Source organism: Oncorhynchus clarkii, chromosome 16, assembly GCF_045791955.1.
Source record: "Oncorhynchus clarkii lewisi isolate Uvic-CL-2024 chromosome 16, UVic_Ocla_1.0, whole genome shotgun sequence".
Classification (NCBI taxonomy): Eukaryota; Metazoa; Chordata; class Actinopteri; order Salmoniformes; family Salmonidae; genus Oncorhynchus; species Oncorhynchus clarkii.
In genome coordinates, this window is record NC_092162.1 from 16,066,491 (window position 1) to 16,086,147 (window position 19,657).

Below are 19,657 nucleotides of genomic sequence, written 5' to 3' on the forward strand. Positions count from 1 at the left end.
ATTTACAAGTAGGCTACTTCAGCCTATTTTGCTATTCCAGCAAAAAAGCAAACGGGCGCTTCGCTGTCCTGCGTTCCTCACCCAAACTGCCTTCTCTAACTGCACACTCGTCCGCCAGCTTCCTCCAGGCTTTTTTCTCTCTCTCCCTATTTATAAAAACGTCACTTCACGTCCCTCCCTTTTTGAATCTCATTAGTTTCTTGTGTGTTTCTCCCTGTCAATAATCCTGAATCCAGACTCTCTCTATTTCCATCCCTCTCTATCTGTCAATCAGCGCCGCCTTTGAACTGAAAACCACTCCGACCAACTTCAACTCACTCAATCCGAGCGGCTCAGCTCCATCTCCGGCTTCTTTTTCTGCCAAGATTCCCCTTCTTTTTAGTTTGTACTAACCGCCAGTGCTTGGAAAACGCCAATACAGACTCTAAACTTTAACTCGGATTCTAGATCTCCAAGATCAAGGGTTTAAAACTTTGTGTTTTTGCCCCCCAAAATTGCTCGGGAAAATGCCGCAGCTCAACGGCGGTGGAGGGGACGATTTGGGTGCGAACGATGAAATGATTTCCTTCAAAGACGAAGGGGAGCAGGAGGAAAAAATTTCGGAGAATTTATCAGCAGAAAGGGATTTAGCAGATGTCAAATCTTCTCTTGTAAATGAATCAGAAACAAATCAAAACAGCTCGTCGGATTCGGAGGTAAGTGAAATAATCGATTGTCCATTCGGTAGTTTGCAACCATTTACTTATTGTGCGCGAAATGTGCAGTGAAACCACGGTATTTAAAAAGTAATGATTTCCCTATGTGTTTCTTTAATGCAACCCCTGTGTTTCGTTGCATTTCAAGGCGGAAAGACGGCCTCCGCCTAGATCTGAAACTTTCAGAGACAAAACAAGAGAAAGTTTAGAGGAGGGTGAGTTTCTGCTTTTCCGTTCACGCTCTTGTCTCTTAGATTTTTACACAATGGCACTATATGAGCGTACCGAATGAGTTTCTTCTGGAATCTCAGATGCATCAAAGTTTTCAAGGCACTTATAAAAGTTATTCTTTTCCCCCGCCATGTTAGCTGCGAAAAGGCAAGATGGAGGGCTGTTCAAGAGCCCACCGTACCCGGGCTATCCATTTATAATGATCCCCGATCTTACAAGCCCGTACCTTCCGAATGGATCACTTTCTCCAACAGCTCGCACAGTAAGTTCGTTTATTTACACCTATACATTAGTGGACACAACCCAAGTAGCCCCTAGAGTAAACGAGCATTGTCACCCAGCTAGGTGTGTTTAGTCGTTAAATGTAGACAGAAGTTTCACAACTTATGAACTGTACAATGGCATGCATGTTGCTTGCAACACAGTGTTCCTTTCCTGCATGTCTCTCTGAAGCCGATAGCATTCTTTAGGAGTAGGGATACTCAATGCGTTTCCATCACCTCAAATAAAAACAATTGTATGCAAGGTCATGTGCATATGAGGAATAATCTATTTCTTGTTCACTTGTGATCAAATTATAATACAAAACATAAACATTAATTTTAATAAAAACATTTCAGTTTATATTGGACAATTAAAAATGATTCTTGTTTTTCTTGTTGTTATTGTATTATTATGTGAGTTTCAGATAGGCTGCTTCTGGCTTTGATTTTATACTGCCCCCTAATATAATGTTGCACTCTGCCTTGGCTACGTTGTTTTCACAACATCATTGAAAACCTTTTTTTTGCTTTAATGCTTAAAACTCATGACCCATTTAAACCTTCTTGGTACTGTGTAGTAACACCTAACACAAGTACGTTTAGATAAATATATCAACATAAAGGAAACTCAGAAGAGCATTGAGAAGGAACCTTCTAAAAACAAAACCAACGTGTTGATTAGTTTATGATATTTGCATCTGTCTAACGGCATTGACATTAGCTGAAAGAGGCCTGTCATTGACAGTTACTTTGAATATGCAGACATTCATATTTTTCTCTCAAACATTTCAATCTAAAACAATATGATGTATAGGCTGGAAATAATGTTAGAATTTGACATGCTGCAGTGTTGTAGCCTATGTACTGCTTGCATACCACTCGAGCTTGTAACGGGTAAACCATCGCTCTTAGAAGCATGTGCCATGTAAAACGTTCTTTATGAATAAATTCATCTTATTTATTAGAGGCTATCAGCTTTGCTATAATTATGCAAACTTACTCAATTACTCGCCACCTCCAAGTCCCACTGGGCAATGCTTAAGCGGGATCATTTTCTAAACCATTCTTCTTTCTTTTTTTTATGGTTGCAATTACAAGTCGTCGCTTTAGGACGTGTCATCTAATTTTACAAGGTTAAGGCAAAAAAAATAGGCATTAGGAAATATGAACTTACCCCCATATACGCCTTTTGGTAATTCAATTCATATTTGTTTCCTCAATTTAGTGCATCAGGCACACCTTGAAAATCAACACACATGTGATGGGCAATGCAATGCATCCTTTTGTGTCTGACACATGTTAAGCATGTCTTATAACATGTCTACAAAATAATTAAACAGCTATTTTTTTTGTTTGTTGTTTTTTTTTGGACATCTTATTGAATTATCTTGCTATTTGTATATTTTATGATTAGGTCTTTTATTAAATGTGTGTCTTGTGCATATTTGAGACCAGTTGCCTTTCTTTACCTTTAACACACACACACAACACACACACACACACACACACACACACACTTTAAGCTGGCTTCTTATTTCAACGGGCAAGGGTTAGTTTCTTTTTGTTCACTATAAACCCAGGTCTAGCACTAGCACACATAACTTCCACATTAGAATGTGCTTATGTACTAAGCTGATAAGAATAAAGTCATGGAATGCCCTTGCACTGTAAGAAGATGCTGCTGTACATGTCTCAATCTGATCTCGGGTCTGTGTACAGTCTTCCTCCTATTGCCCATTAGTTCAGAGGTAATTCCTAATCAGGAACATTGTCATATTAGCCTTTTTGGTCACTGTCATTCCCCATCACCTACCTGTATGTGGGATAAGATCATCTTTACAAAATAACATTTCAGAAATGCCTAGCGAACCCTGTTTGCTTTGTAATTGGTTTACAAAGCAAGGCGACATTGCACACGTGATATCATTTTATTGCACAAATAGAACTGCACTATAAATGTGCAGTACAGCTTTATTCTTCCTCCCCTGAGAGTACGTCATACCTTTTTAGGCTGACGGTGGTTTACCTACTGCACTAACCCAGCCCTCCTTTTTTACACCGTGTGTGTCCAGACGTTAGAGCTTTGATGTTTTGTGTCTGTTGTATTCATAAATGTATAGCATCAATAATTCACCTGGGCATTGATTATCTGTCTTCCTCCCTAACTAGTAATGAAGGCTGCGGAATATGACTGGTACTGTGTCTGTGATTGGAAATGGCTAGCTCACTCCATTGTTATGTTACAGTTCTTTGATATAGCAGGCGTCGTCGGTTGTCCAATTTTCTAATTTAATCAATTTCCGGTCTCGTTGGCGCAGACGGCGCAATACTATTATTTTTGAAATTCATGTTTTGGCATGTGTGTGCACATTTGAGTTTTTTTGTTTCCATACCTTTAGGCATTTATTGGTCCAAGGTAATACGATTGTGATGTTAGTGATGCTACGGTCTTACCAATTGAGTTCCCCTTTTTGTCAGTGGGCTGTGATCTTAACATTTTCGGCATGCCTTTCTATGCTTCCTGTGATTCCGTTACGGCATGTATTTTTGAAGTGTGAGTGTGTGTGTGTGTTTGTGTGTGTGTGTGTGTGTGTGGAGGTCACTATAATTTGTCTGACCTCAGAGAGCTATAATGAGCGAGAGTTTGTTTTTCAAACCACCTAAGTCTAAAAAGCTGTACAATTTGGGATCATTTAGCAATTTGACATGATGTTGTGCCCAGGGTGTTAGGCCTCCTGCCCTCTTCTCCTCCCTCTTTCCCTCGTTCCTCACTTCCTTCCCCTCCCTCCTTTTCCAACCTCACACAAAGGTCTGCTGGTTCAGTAGGAGCAGGATGAATTGGTGAAGAGGCCTGGCCAGCTAACCCCCGGTGCCATACTGTTTCTTGCACATCTCTCTCTCTCTCTCTCTCTCTCTCTCTCTCTCTCTCTCTCTCTCTCTCTCTGCGATTGTGCAGATGCTAATGCTAACATGGGTCTTTCTGAAAAGGTGATGGGTTAGCTCCAGCGCTACGGGCTAACGTCACACCTCAACAGGTCTGCAGAGAGGCGAGAGAGCGGGGTTCCAAGAACTCTGGCATAGGGCTGCAGGGCCATAAATCTACTGGGTTTATTTACTGCCTCTCGGACTTTTGAATGTTAAGATATTTGACGCCAACCCTGGCCTCATAATTCCCGGGGCAAGCAGGCTTTTGGCTGGGGTTTTGGGTTTCGTTGTATAATTACGATTAGTTTTAAAAAAGGAACAAAAAAAGAGAGAGGGAGAGAGAGAACACAACACCAAGATTCCACTGGTCTATTTAGAGTGGGGGAAAAAGACGCTCCCGAGACCCGTGGCGATTCCACAGCAAGCTCGGCGAGCAGCTTTGTGTGGTTAGCTATACCAATAGCTTTTTTTCTCTCATTTCTTTGTTTCACTTGTATTGCTGCACCAGTATCTCTGCTATTGTGGTAGACCCACCTATTAAAAAAAAATAATACTACTTACCTTCACAATTAATGACATGCCATTTTTACATGTTTTTGGAGGGACTGGTGGATTTGTGGCAAGATTATTGCAATTAACATCCGATTTAGCAGTTGTAATTGAACATCAGCCTGGAAATAGCACCTAGCGTAGTCCTTTGTGTTTATGTAGATGTGATGGTATGTCCAATATTTGGAATATTTGGAATATTTGGAATTGACACAGACGGTATCTTTTTAAATATGTTAGCAGCATATGCATAACAATGGTATATGATGTGGATTGTGTGTGTTCTGGTGCAGCTCTGAATGGCTTGTCCCTGCGAGGTGAGGAAAGATAGCTTCATGTGGATTTAGGGGATAGACCCAAACCTTATCAAATCGGCTTTACATGTTAATAGGACCTAATTGCTATCCGCAGGGGGTTCATGGCACTATGCGTCCACATTTTGTGTTTCACCTCGCAAAACGCACTCTGAATTTATTAAGGTTGTGATCCTTTTGTCCTGCAAATCACTTTTGTTTACAAAGTATAGTGGAAACAGGACCCGCTCTCTCTCTCTCCCTCTCTCTCTTTCTCTATCTTTCCTCTCCCCCCCTTCCACCTCTCTGTTCCTCTCATCCCATGCAAGGAAAAGAAAACATCTTTATTTTTCTTGAGCTTGATAAACACCCATAAAAAGTGCAATCTGTTTTGGATTTGAGGGAGTTAAGTTGGGGAGCAAAGTTTGGCACCATTAAACAAAAATTGGGGCCTGCTAGACATTAGCGGCGCACAGCACATTCTCTCAGCTTAATTAGTCCAAACTGTAATTGTTCATGGTCTGCCAATAGGAGTAATGCTCAGGAAAAGTGGAGTTGCACTAAATCGGCCCACGGCTTTTAAAACAATAAATCACTCGCATATTTGTGCCGTGATTCAGATGGAGTCTCGACCTCTCCCATCTCGACATGTGGTAAATTGTAAAGTCAATGAATCGCAGATGTAGAGAAAGAGGGGGGGGGGGGGGGGGGGGGGTAGAGAGGGAGAGTACAGTAAGGTTTTGTTAGCGCCTGGTGAATGAATGGAAAAGATTTGCGCTGTAAATATTTACAGAGATGGGTTTTTTTTCCTCGTTGGCAGGGCTTAATTGTCTTATGCTGATGATGTTGGCAGGCAAAGCTGTGTGAAAGCATTCAAAACTCTCCATCAGCGACACACACAACAAAAAATAAGTCAGTCGTACACGTTTGTGGGCGTGTTTTTAATTCGGTCTTTAAATACTGGGATGGGAGTAGTTCCCTACTGGTAGTGAATAAAGTTTGGGTATAGTTCATTCTTCTTTTGTCCCCTAATGTTTACCTATCAAACCTATGCGATGGGTTTTTGCGTAATAGAACTCTAAATTTAAGGTTTTCAAAAAGGTGATGGGTTTCATTCAATTGTAATAGACCTATAACTGAAATATACAATGTTTGCTCCTCAATAGAACTGTGGCTGGTAAAGCAAATTGCATAGACTACCGACAAAACACTTTCACCCCTAACCTTCCACCTCCCTATCGCTGGGCCATACCGCTGTATGCTATTCTGTTAAAGAAACAGCATTGGCTTAGCAGCTGTGGACTGGTGCTCCCCTCTTCTTCCCTTCCACTCACCCCCTCTCTCCCTTTCTCTCGATCTCTCTGTCTCTGTCTCCCATGCATTTCCATAAAGCTCAACACAAAGATCTCACTGTACATCTGGAATGCAACTTTTGTCATCTGTTAAATATAGTCTTGCTGCCGGCCCACAGGGCTTGGGGCTCCCTGAAACATGGAAATCTAATGAGTGCCTATCTGTGGGTGTGTGTGTGTGCATGTGTGTCCCATATATGTACGGCACAGTATGTGCATGCAATATGCACTCATATATTGGATATTTTATGCTCCCTAGATCGGACACATGTAAAATGCATGGATGTTCCCTGAATTTCAAGTGGCAGTTCTTATGGTTCTTTGTTGTATTGTCCTAATACCTTTTAAATGGTTCTGACAGAAATGCACGTGCTGCGAGCGTCGGATGAGTTAGCCCTGGACTGCTAGTCGAGATGTCAAGGCTTACCTTGCAGGCAATGACTCCTTAAGATCGACAATCTCACCCCTTTATTCTGTAATTCTACTGAAGCTGAAATATTTTTTTCTCTTTCCATCAATTATAGAATCAATATAGTTTAGAGTAGGTGGTAGTTGTATTCCTTTACAATAGAGCTGGGTTTTGCACTGCAGCCAGTACAAAGATACGATTTCTGGGGTATTTGGATCCCCATTAGCTGTTGTAATATCAGCAGCTACTCTTTCTTGTGTCCACAAATAGCTCTGTGGTACATCTGTAGTATTGATTGTCTGTTTAATGATCATTTCATGATCGTCATACCACAGACCTTTTCAAAGGGAAACACTGTATCATTAATGCACGTGCACGTGCACGGTATTTTAATGTCTGTTTTTTGGTGGGGGAAATAATTATTGATGCTATTATTGATAACATTTACACTAGGTATATTTACTTTTTTGTCTGTGTGCATATTTCCATGAACTCATTCATTCAAGCCCAGAGTTTACCGGCGGCGTGGGAGAGAATGCGTTGGGGGGGGTTAAGAAAAGCGGGAAATGAGTCCATCGATGTGTGTGTGTGTGTGTGTGTGTGTGTGTGTGGGGGGGGGTCGCACAAAGGCCGGTTGAATAGGGCGCATAATTGCTGTTAATGCCGGGCAATGAGAGCAGCGACAGTTCCTGGTTAATGTCCAAATAATAGTGCCTCCAGGCCTCACATTTATACCCCCCCCAAAAAAACAGCGGGACTAGGAGAAGAGGGAGGGGGCAAGTTTATTGCCGAGCTTGACGGACAGGCCATGTGTGTGGCTTTTCCTCTTAATGAATCTGGCCAGTTCTCTACAGTATTTACCTCCTCCTGTGTCTACGTCTCATCATCAAAATGTCCGCCCTAAAAGCGTTGGTGGGCGAGAGGATTGTGTGACAGTGGGGGAATTTGGTGGTGCCAGGCATATGTTTGGATTGGAGTGTGTTTGGGGAGGGTCAAAGTGCAGAGTGCTGTCTGTTGGGAAAAGAGCTGCCTCTCTGACCCTTTTATGACGAGTGATAGGAGTGGTTGAGTTTTCCATTGGAGTGTCTGTCTGTCTGTTTGCTTGTGCGCGACGCGTGTGTGTGTGTGTGTGTGTTTGCATGTGTGTGTGTGTGCGCAGCTCGCACGCCTGTGTGTCTGCGGTTTGTGTAACACTATCACAACCCCTAATGATCATGTTGGGCTATATAATAACGAGCCGTGCCAATGTGCAGGGATCACCTGTGGTTGGCCAGCCTTTTATGGATGTGGTAGAACGCTCTAGAATGTTCCACTGTGCGGAAATCTCACTCAGGAGGGCTTGGTGTTTTGGGAGAAGTGATTATGAATAATTGCCTGCAATGTTTGGAGAAAATATGTGAACCCTTTAGGACTTATTCATCCCTGTAGGATCTCCACATTGTTATAAACTACAACAAACCTATAAGAGTATTTTTTACTTGAAAGGGAAAAGAAATTGCAAATATAAAGTCATTGTCATTACAATATTAGGTCCTGCGTTAAAAGAGGCAGCAGTCTTACCAGTGTATCCTGTTATGGTGATTATCTGCTGTATTTAATGTATTCACAAATGTCAAGGGTTTCTGTATTTATAAGGAGCATAGATCATTTGACATCCTTGAGATGGGTCTGTCTGTCCAGGTTGTGATTGCAATTGTTTGTTTGTTCGGATAATCTGATGATGTGAGGGACCGTTTTGTATTAAACGCACCATTGAGAAGGGAAAGGTGATAAAACGATGCACATGTTATATTCTAATTATACTCTTAATTGTGGGAGGATAAGTTCTGAGGAGTGCTGTGTGTGTGTGTGTGTGTGTGTGTGTGTGTGTGTGTGTGTGTGTGTGTGTGTGTGTGTGTGTGTGTGTGTGTGTGTGTGTGTGTGTGTGTGTGTGTGTGTGTGTGTGTGTGTGTGTGTGAGCGCACTAAGGAGGTGATTGTTTGCTTTTTTGCTGTAAAAGGTTGGTTGATAACTGCTTGAAAAGGTGAGGGAGTTTCAGAGCCGCAGCAGAAATAAGATCATCTGCTAATCTCCAGATTATTGTGGGATTTAGAACAAAATGTTGCGGAGATTACTGTATGTAAAAATGCACAAGGCTAATGAAATTTAAGCCCTTTGCACACACGCAATGTGGAGTACTGAGAGATCATCCGGGTCTGTGCACCAATTTCCCAATAGATTAAGAGCAAATTTCCAGTGTCCACTCTTTTGCTGCCGAATAGAAATCTATTTGCACACGATAATATTGTCCCTCTTAATAAGGACAGCTTTTTAAGTAGATTTGTTCACAGTAGATAACATATCATGAGAAGTGCTGGTCACATGGGCACATGCTACAGTGGGCTCCTAGTAAGCTGTAGAGTAGATTGAATAGCACATCTCATTCTGTTGTGGGATATAATTGTATGTTATGGTCTGTGTGTTTGAGTAGGTGGTGGGGGGGGGGGTCGTTTGTGTGAAAAGCATAGGTTTAAATCTCCCTAATGCACTCTACTCCACTGAGGAATGGGGTCAGCAATGTTTAGGGTCAATTCCAAACGTGAGGAGATTGACTCCCAGCACTGAGTGAATTGTCAATTGGCTCCCTAAGGGGTCAAAGTGAATTGAGTGTCTGTTTGGACAACTGGCCCGAGGTGGGATGAGTGGCCTTCGCTGTCAGCCAGAGGGGATGGATGCGGACTGAGGACCAAATCAATTGAAAAGCAGAGGGAATTTTGCCCTGTTGAAGTGGAGGACAATTGGATTCAGCAAGGTTGAAATAAGGTTTGGGTTTAAATCATGACCTGTTGTTCACAGTCATATAGCACTAAGGTCGATATGTACAGGGGAAAGGAAGTCGCCTCTGATTTTCTATATTAGGCCTATTATAGTGATATAACAGGTTTGATTGACAGTCATTTGAAAGGATTTACATGATGTCATAATAATAGTAGATGAAAAGGAAGAGTTTTGAGAACTTAAGTGATTCATGAAATATTGAACGTGGTCCACACAACCGAGAGTAAGCGTCTCGGTCGCCATGGTGTCATTTTGCGGGGGTGGACAAAATGAGGGTCATGTGACTGGCCCTTGTGACGTCTGTCACAGTGCCCTTTAGAACGAGGAGTTTAACTTCCCCTCTATCTTTATGGAGCACCGTGCTTTGCATTTTTCAAATACCAATAAAGATAAATTGCTGGCTTTGTCATAACAGGTGGTGTTGAGTGGCAAGATTTCAGTTTTAACTCTTGATATTCTGGTTAGCTCATCTGCCTGTGCCCAGGTCACTACGCTAGCATTGTATGTGAACAAATAAAACCCATTCAGACATCACAGTGGTCAAAGTTAACCTGTTATGGCCATTATGTATTTAAATATGTATTTATCTTTGGAGGATAACCCCGAGGACTTTTTGACGTTACTCTCTTGCTCTCTGGTCCGCCCCGCACTGAGGTCTCAGTGGAGAGCAGCTGCTCTGGTAGGGCCAGGCGGCCGGAGGAATTCTCTGCTGTTTAAACAGTGGGTCGTCTCAGTGCCGGCCTGAAGGACCGGAGGGGAAGGAAGTTCCTCTGTGTTTACATTGCTGAATTGTCCTGTGGACCCCAGAGTGTCTGATGCACTACTGTTCAAACACAACACAAGTGTAGAGATGAACCCCACCAACACCAGTGTTCACAGCTATAGCGTGGTCTGTCTGTGTGTGGTTGCTCACGACCCTCATTTACCAGATACCACAACCATGGCCGGCTGTTGTTTCTTCAACCTGGAGGTTTGCGTGACTGATATTAAAGAATTGCGAGGTTTGAGTTGAGAAAGAGTGGGGTTTAGATAGATAGTTCCACCAAGGCCCTGCCTACTGGGCTGCCAGACATTGACATACAGTGAAGTCATCAGACTAATTGTTGTTCGAATTACCTGTTATGGTCCGATGACAAATCTCCCTCACTCCCGCCAGTGGAGCGGAATATGTAGCCGGGATTGGCATGATGTTAGCAAGTGTGTAAACTGCGTTTCAACAAGATGGATAAATGCAATTATTGGGCAGACCTGAGGAGTCGGAAATCCATTTAAAGGCTGTAACGCTAAGCAGAGGTCATGGTTAATTCATTTGGCCAATTTATGGGTGATGTATGAGTGTCGGGGCACATTAGTCAGGGAGGGGGTGTTGGGCCTCAGTGTCCGTCCGCCTGTGTGTGTGTTCTGGGGGGAGGTTGGTGTTGAGAAGCGCCGCTGTAGAAAAACACAGTCTCCTTGGTACAAGACTCCCCTGTTTTCTCCTCCTCCCTACCCCCTCCTCCCTACCTCCTCTTGCCTACCCCCTCCTCCCTACCTCCTCCTCCATACCTCCTCCTCCCTACCCCCTCTCCCTGCCTACCCCCTCCTCCCTACCTCCTCCTCCCTACCTCCTCCTCCCTACCCCCTCCTCCTGCCTACCCCCTCCTCCCTACCCCCTCCTCCCAACCCCCTCCTCCCTACCTCCTCCCTACCCCCTCCTCCTGCCTACCCCCGCCTCCCTACCCCCTCCTCCCTACCTCCTCCTCCCTCTGCCTGCCATTTCGGCAGATAATACAAATGGACCCTCGGCAGGGAAATGACAAAAAGATACACTGAGTGCAGAAAGCGGGACAGCCGTGCAAATGAGGCGGGGAACGGGGCGGTGCTCGGCCATGTGGCAGAGTGAGCACCGGCAGCATCTCCATACCAGGGGCTGCAGCACTCAATCAGGCTCAGTCCTCTGCCCCAGCACGCAGCTTGAACCCCCACAACCCCCACAAACTCACTATATAGCGCACATAAAGTATATTATGGGTAAAGAAGCACTACTAGTGGTAATAGTAGAAGGATTCACAGTAGCTGCAGCAGTGTCAGTTGTAGCTGTTGTTGGACTGTACAACTCAATTACACACTCCCTGACCCAGCTAGACTTTGATACTCTCAGTGAACTCAGGGGAGTTTACAATTAAGTTACAATTACAGCGTGGATTCCGACGTTTACTCCAGGCACACAAGGCTCAGGGCCTCAGCCTCAGGCAGTCTTACCTATCTGTGCTTCTCACTGTTCCCTTAAAAAAACAACGCACTGTACAGGTAACTGCCAAAATAAAGGAAACACTCAGAGTAAATGAGGGATACAAAGTATACTGAAAGCAGGTGCTTCCACACAGCTGTGGTTCCTGAGTTAATTAAGCAGTAAACATCCCATTGTGCTTCGGATCATGTATAAAATTACTGGGCAGGCCATTATTTTGCCTATCATGGCTGTGCCCCCATAGGATGACAGTGCCCCCATCCACAGGGCACGAGTGGTCACTGAATGGTTTGATGAGCATGAAAAGGATGTAAACCATATGCCATCTCATTCACCAGATCTCAACCCAATTAAACACCAATGGGAGATTCTGGAGCCTGAGAACATTTTCCACGACTGTCAACAAAACACCAAATGATGGAATTTCTTGTGGAAGAATGTTGTCGCATCCCTCCAATGGAGTTCCAGACACTTGTAGAATCTATACCAGGCGCATTGAAGCTGTTCGGGTTCATGCTGGCCCAACGCCCTATTAAGACACGATGCTGGTGTTTCCTTTATTTGGGCAGTTACCTGTATGTTACACAACTCTCATAGAAGTGTTTTTTTTTTAAACAGTGGACCAATCGTCTTGTCTCTCTCACAATCTCTAGCCTATTTAAAATGGAAAGATTTGGCCTGCTCTGAACAAAGTCATTGTCTCCCGAGAGACAAACCACTCGACAGTTACGCAAGTCGAGCGCTATGCAAAAAAAAAACCCGGTGGTTACAGCAGGGTGGGCGAGAGACTGGGGGAAGTAACATTTTACAGCTCCAAGCCACAGATTTAATCTGAGAGACATGAGGGTGTCTCTAGCCATGGTATTGAGACTTTGTAAGTGGTCTGGATAACACTTAAGTGCCTCTTGGTTGGGATATTGCAACGCGTGTAGTCTACTGTGTGTGTGTGTGCTGTCAGGAAGTGGGGGTTCGTGTTTTTCACCTGACTTCCAGGCAGCGAGCTTTAGTTACTGTGTGAATGCTGGGACTTGTCAGGGACAGGTGTCAGAGTTGCCTGCCATGGCGCTCCCCCTGCCACACACACAGCAGCTGGGAGGGCAGGAGTCCATGGCCGTGGTGAGGGGGTAAGGAGACGGCATTCGGTGGAATTCTTCACCCTAATCTCAGCAGGGATCATTTGGTCTGAAACTACTGTAGTCCCATTGCTTAGTGTTGTTAGTAAGCCACTGGATGCTACTACTGTGGACCAGTATTGACATTTGATTGTTTAAGGATGTGGGTCAGTTTGCAGTATAGGCCAAGTGATTGGAGCTGTAGACTCAGGTCCTTCCAGCTTGCCAGAGCAGATGCTGGTGGTCCTGTATGACTCAGATGGTAGAGCATGGCGCTTGCAACGGCTGGATCGTCGGTTCGATTCCCAGGGCCACCCATATGTAAAATGTATGCACGCATGACTGGAAGTCGCTTTGGATGAAAGCATCTGCTAAACGACCTGCAGTATTATAATATATTATCTCCCTTAGTTAACTTGTCTGCTATTCCCCCTCACTTTGACGCCGATATCATGGCAGAGTTGGAGATTACAACGGGGAACTCTTATTTCCAGGGCCACAGAGTGGATGTTCATGAGAGACGAACTCTGCCCACCAACCCTACTCCTCCTCATCCTGTAACGTGGCCTGCAGGATTGCTTTGCGGACCTCCACATTTTCTAAATCGCTCTGGAAGAATCCCTCTTTCTCAATTTGACATGTGGTTGGTAACATCCAGCCATCCTCCCTCCTTCCCAGTCGCTCATCACACCCTCTTGGGAGAACAACTGCTGACCGCGCTCTATAGGCCAAGGGAATTCCTCACCCCGACTCAAAGAAACTGCTTGGAAGTTCTCTATATGTCCCGAGGCTCGTTTTACAGCAGAGGACGTGCCGCTCGACTCATCTGTTCCCATTTAGCGGGGAGCTGTCGGTCTTATTAGTGTCGTGAGGGAGACAAATGTTTTTCACAGCCATTATATACGGATTCAGAATTGGCCGCATCTGAAAATGACTCAACCTGGCGAGTCAGTCTCAGCTTGACCCGTATATATCCCCCTGGAAGTTCCTGTGCTGGTTTTGCCCACGTTGCTCCTTTCTAATCGAGGAGAAGAGGTGGGAGTGACCAGAGTGTTCTTGTTGGGTTGGGAAACGTTTGTGTTGCATTGATGTTCTCCTTGTCCCTATGATGGTTAGGGTAGATCGATAGCCCTCCTCCGGCCTGTTGGACTCCAGCCCCCAGTGGCACGAAGTTCCGTATACATGTCGAAGAACATGACACCCCAGGGTGCAACCAAGCAGGGCAAAATATATACCCAATGACCAAATGGGCAGCCAATCAGCCAGAGGATTTACAACCCGAAAGACCAAAGCATTTATCTCTCTTGGCTCGATTAAAGCCTCAGTTCAAGTATTTACACGAGCATTGGTGCAGCAATACATGTGCTATTAAGTTCTAGCCTAAACTAACCAGGATTTGTGTCTTCATTGGTTTTGGCCGTGACATTTTGTAATAGTATCAATATCAAATCAATATCAGTATCAGTGTTGGTTTCAAGCATGTCTGAGTAGCCAACACATTCAAGCTGATTGGCCAGAGATTGAGATGCTTGGGGAGCTGTGATCAGAGACGCTGGGAAGCCAACCTCTAATTGTTCACAGAAGCCATTGGCAGGAAGAGCGAAGCATCGGCAGGTTGGACACTGAGCAGAGCTCGCTCACTGCTGTGTTTTCAGGATAGGAGCCGAGCCCCGGGATGTTCCCCAAAGACAACCGCTGGGCCCAGAGAAAACCACAAACCAAATGTCTTCCCTCGCTCCTTTTAAAGGCCCAATGCAGTCAAAAACATGCTTTACCTGCGTTTTATATGTATTTCCACACTGAGGTTGGAACAATACTGTGACATTTCAGACAGTTTTGGTGGGATGGAGTAAAAGGCCACTTTAAAATGTGCAGTTTTGTAACACAACACAATGTTGGAGGTACTGTGCATGCAATTGGCTGCCTCCAATGTCATTCTATAGAATTTGGCCGTACGTCCAAATTGTGTAATAAAGCGCTTTCGTGGGGAATAACTCATTCTGATTGGCTGGGCCTGGCTCCCCAGTGGGTTGGCTTGGTTGCCAAGTGGGTGGGCCTATGCCCTCCCAGGCCCACCCATTGCTGCACCCCTGCCCAGTGATGTGAAATCCATAGATTAGGGCCTAATGAATTCATTTCAATTGACTGATTTCCTTATATGAACTGTAACTCTGTAAAATCTTTGAAATTGTCGCATGTTGCTTTTATATTTTGGTTCAGTATAAATGGCTCTTGTTATGTGGTTTACCAAACAGGGGGTGTTGGGACCCGACACGTTTTGCATAGGCCCATGATTTTGGTTCCGTCGTGAAAAATAAGGGTCTGTTTTCACTGACCCTGAATATAGTATTATAGACAGATATATATTTTTGAAAGTAACACCGCCCTGCGCTTGTGTTCTTCACGCTGTTTTGATCTCCGTCACAGATGCTTGGCAAGAGGCACATCTGCTCCCCCCACCCCACACTTGTAGCACAAATCCTGTTTTGTGGTGTTTTTGTGTGCCATAATTGAGCAAATAACATCAGTAATGATTCAATTGGGCATAAAGTAATTGAGAGGCGGCCTGCTTGCCATCTGTCTGGTGAGATTACTGTTTCTGTGTAATTAAAAGTGTGACCTCGTGGCCGTGGTGAGAGGTGCCAGTGGGCAGTCAGAACCACAGGCCTGGACTGGGCTCTTTTCGGGGTGGGGGTAGTGGCGGGGGTGGGGGTAGTGGCGGTTTAGCAGGGCGGTAAATATAGCACAGGGCAATAGAGGGGAGCTAAAGTGGCATTCTCCTTTACATGGGATGTGCACTGTACACACACAAGTACTGGTCCGTGTCAAAGCCCCAAAACATGCCACAATTTGTAGGGGGAGAGAGGAGCCCCACAAAGTCGTGGTGATCCTTGTGTGCATCCAGTGTAACCACGAGAGGGCGGAGAGCTAGGGGGGATGAGGGGGGCCAAGGGGGATCTGTTTTTGCTCTGCTTTCACGTGTGGTTTTGTTTTGACTCCTGAGGTTCAGTGTCCCTTGGACAGTGTCCAGAGACTACAGAGCCTGCTTTTTGCACCCCTCCTCCACAATGTGAAGGGGTCTGTAAGACATGGAATTGGATTTGAGATTTGATCTTGTTGCATGTAGTAAACAGGGCATTATAGACAAGGAGATGGGGTTAATGACTGTGTGTGTGTGTGTGTGTGTGTGTGTGTGTGTGTGTGTGTGTGTGTGTGTGTGTGTGTGTGTGTGTGTGTGTGTGTGTGTGTGTGTGTGTGTGTGTGGTATGCATAATGGTATACACACACTCACATACAAACAGGATGCATGGCTGAAAAAGACATTAGACCATGTTACCCGTGTGGGCTGGAAGCCGTCTTGCAATACTTCCGCTAAGACGGTGAGGGGAGAGAACAAAAATAACAGTTTTAATTACTATGGATGGCAGGCCCGGGTGAGGTGGCACCGGTCATAGGGGACCGAGACTGGGCCAGACTCCAGGGGAATTACAGGGTGCTCAGGGCAAGAAATAGATCTGGCTGCCTACACTGCCTGCCACCCCTTCAGCAGTCTGCCTGCTCCACTTCAGCCGTCTGCCTGCTCCACTTCAACTGTCTGCCTGCTCCACTTCAGCTGTCTGTCTGCCTGCTCCACTTCAACTGTCTGCCTGCTCCACTTCAGCTGTCTGCCTGCTCCACTTCAGCTGTCTGCCTGCTCCACTTCAGCTGTCTGCCTGCTCCACTTCAGCTGTCTGCCTGCTCCACTTCAGCTGTCTGCCTGCTCTACTTCAGCTGTCTGCCTCCTCTACTTCAGCTGTCTGCCTGCTCCACTTCAACTGTCTGCCTGCTCCACTTCAGCTGTCTGCCTGCTCCACTTCAGCTGTCTGCCTGCTCTACTTCAGCTGTCTGCCTGCTCCACTTCAGCTGTCTGCCTGCTCCACTTCAGCTGTCTGTATCTTTGTATGTTTGTTTCATGTAGTCAGTGTTTCAGTCAATAGACCTGTGTAGGGGTAGGCCTAGACGTTCACCAAAAATACATATGTTTTCAGTGTAGCAATATTTGGGCTATGTGTCTAGATTTTACGTCTTTTTTTCCCTTTTCAGTGTTTTTTTGTACTTTCTACCTCTCGGGTTATATGTGTCTCTTCTTCTTTGTCTCTTCCACTCTTCCTCTCCCCTTGCTCTCTCACTCACAGTGTGTGCTCTGATTACCTCTCCAAACTGGCAATAAGTTGATTGCTTTACAGAGATGATGTAAGCCCTTGCCCTAGGGTACATCAGGTTGGATTTCTCCTGCTTTATCTTGTAAAGCCTAAATTAACAGCTGGTTTGGTTTGAGTTCTTCTGGATCTGACTAAAGGATTAGGCTTCGTTCTCATGTGAGTCGATCTAGTTAGATTTATTGCAGGTCTATCAAAAAAGATCAATGGGAGTCCTTTTTGAAAAGTAAATCCTTAATCGTTCTTTGCACTTAGGTGTCATCATTGGGACTTTTTTTCTCTCTCACACTCCCCCCTTCCTATTCCCCCCGTCCTCGTCTATCCTCCTGTCTTTTCTTCCCCCTAACCCGTCGTTGATAGGGAGGGAACTAGCGATCTGCCCTGTCGATGGATGTTATTCTGCGGTATCACCCAATGGATTTTTCTCTTGCTCATTAGCTATCCATCACGGCGAGGCAGACTGAAGCCGAGATTTAGCAACACAAGCCCTGATCACACCTGAAACATGCCCCACCTGCTAATTTCCTTTATTTTCAAGTTTATCCACCCATTTCTGGTCATGGCCAGAATGTAAAATGAACGTCAAAAGTAGATTTTATTTCTTCATTTTAGCTAACCCTAACCATTTTCCTAAACTTAACCTAATTCTCCTAACCTGCTACATTAGTTCTCCTAACCTGCTACATTAGTTCTGCTAACCTGCTACGTTAGTTCTCCTAACCTGCTACGTTATTTCTCCTAACCTGCTACATTAGTTCTCCTAACCTGCTATGTTAGTTCTCCTAACCTGCTACGTTAGTTCTCCTAACGTGCTACATTAGTTCTCCTAACCTGCTACGTTAGTTCTCCTAACCTGCTACATTAGTTCTTCTAACCTGCTATGTTAGTTCTCCTAACCTGCTACATTAGTTCTCCTAACCTGCTACGTTAGTTCTCCTAACCTGCTACATTAGTTCTTCTAACCTGCTATGTTAGTTCTCCTAACCTGCTACATTAGTTCTCCTAACCTGCTACGTTAGTTCTCCTAACCTGCTTCTTAAGTTCTCCTAACCTGCTACGTAAATTATCCCAACCTGCTACATTAACTCTCCTAACCTGCTTCATAAATTCTCCTAACCTGCTTCATTACTTGTCCTAACCTTCTACGTTAATTCTCCTAACCTGTTACGTAAATTATCCTAACCTTCTACATTAACTCTCCTAACCTGCTTCATAGGTTATTCTAACCTTCTACTTTAATTATCTTAACCTGCTCCATAAGTTCTAATAACCTGCTACTTTAATTCTCCTAACCTGCTTCATAAATTCTCCTAACCTGCTCCGTTAATTCTCCTAATCTGCTTCATGAATTCTCCTAACCTGCTCCGTTAATTCTCCTAATCTGCTTCATGAATTCTCCTAACCTGCTCCGTTAATTCTCCTAATCTGCTTAATAAATTCTCCTAACCTGCTACGTTAATTCTCTTAACCTGCTACAGAAAGTCAAAAGCTCAATGTCCTCTAGCCATGAACCCCATTTCTGACTCTTCCCCACAGTGCAGCCATCACTCAGGTTTGCTCTAGTATGGATACAGAGCCAGAACAGTTACATTTCAACCATCTGGATACAGTTCATCTGGTGTTGCCATCCTTGCCTTGAAATCAAGACTAGGGTATAGTCAACCTTTTTATAAGTGCGTTCTTTCTCAGGTTCATATAGAGAAAGTGGCATGTGGGATTGTTATTCTTGTAGGAAATCCTTTAGTCATAGGGAAATGGTTCCTTATGTTGTCAAGGGGATTGTCTGCAATATCGAATGATCTACCTTTTGTGTGCTGCATTTCTCTATGCTATATGCACGATTTCCCAATGAAATTCAATAACCTAACCTAACAATTTTCTTAAAGGTCAATGAAAGCCGGAATGTCTTATAGATTGGACATATTGGTGCTGTATGCGACTGAATAGCAGCACAGGTCTTTTCCTTCAACTATCCTTCAGCTATTAATTTACATTGGGAAGAGCCCCATCTGTTTTGTGTTTATATACAATACCGTAGCACTTGAGCAAAGGCATACTTTGTAGTTCTTGTCGACAAGTTCTATCATAATGTATACATGCAGCCACTCATAACCTAGGCTTACTTGTACACAGACACACAACGATGTGGAAACACAGGAAGTCCAGAGGACCTGGCAGCTGTTGCGAAACAAGATCCGGACATGTTTTATGTTCCTCCCCCCTCCCCTTCTCTCTCTCTTTCTTTCCATTCTCACTCTCTCTCTCACTTTCTCCTATTCCTCCAACAACGGGCTGATTATGTCGTACCTCCATTCTTTTTCCCCCACTCCTACCTCTCTCAAGGCCATGTCTCTTAAGGAATCTGTAACTTGAAGAATGGGGTTGTGGCGGTGACCCCAAGGGTAGATGAACAAACCTGACCGACGTTGATACTGGCTGGGCTTTTAGATCTGAGTGTTGGACGTAAGACTGCATACATGTGTCTGTTTGTACGCTATTCTGTGTGCTAGTTGGTTTATAGATGGCAGGATGGTGACCTGCATGGATGGTTAAGTTGTCCGAGTTCTCTCAAGGATGGCTCC

The 19,657-nt window shown here is 44.5% G+C and overlaps 1 protein-coding gene across 21 annotated transcripts in view; it reads left to right on the forward strand.

Moving 5' to 3' along the window:
- Positions 1-245: 245 nt before the first annotated feature.
- Positions 246-19,657, forward strand: part of LOC139368037 (transcription factor 7-like 2) — a 111,636-nt gene continuing 92,224 nt past the window's right edge. For all 21 annotated transcript variants that reach the window (XM_071106543.1, XM_071106544.1, XM_071106551.1 and 18 more), the window contains exons 1-3: positions 246-695; positions 844-910; positions 1,064-1,188. In XM_071106543.1, the coding sequence (XP_070962644.1) occupies positions 507-695; positions 844-910; positions 1,064-1,188 (381 nt within the window). In that variant the 5' untranslated portion in view covers positions 246-506. The remainder of the gene's footprint in view (positions 696-843; positions 911-1,063; positions 1,189-19,657) is intronic.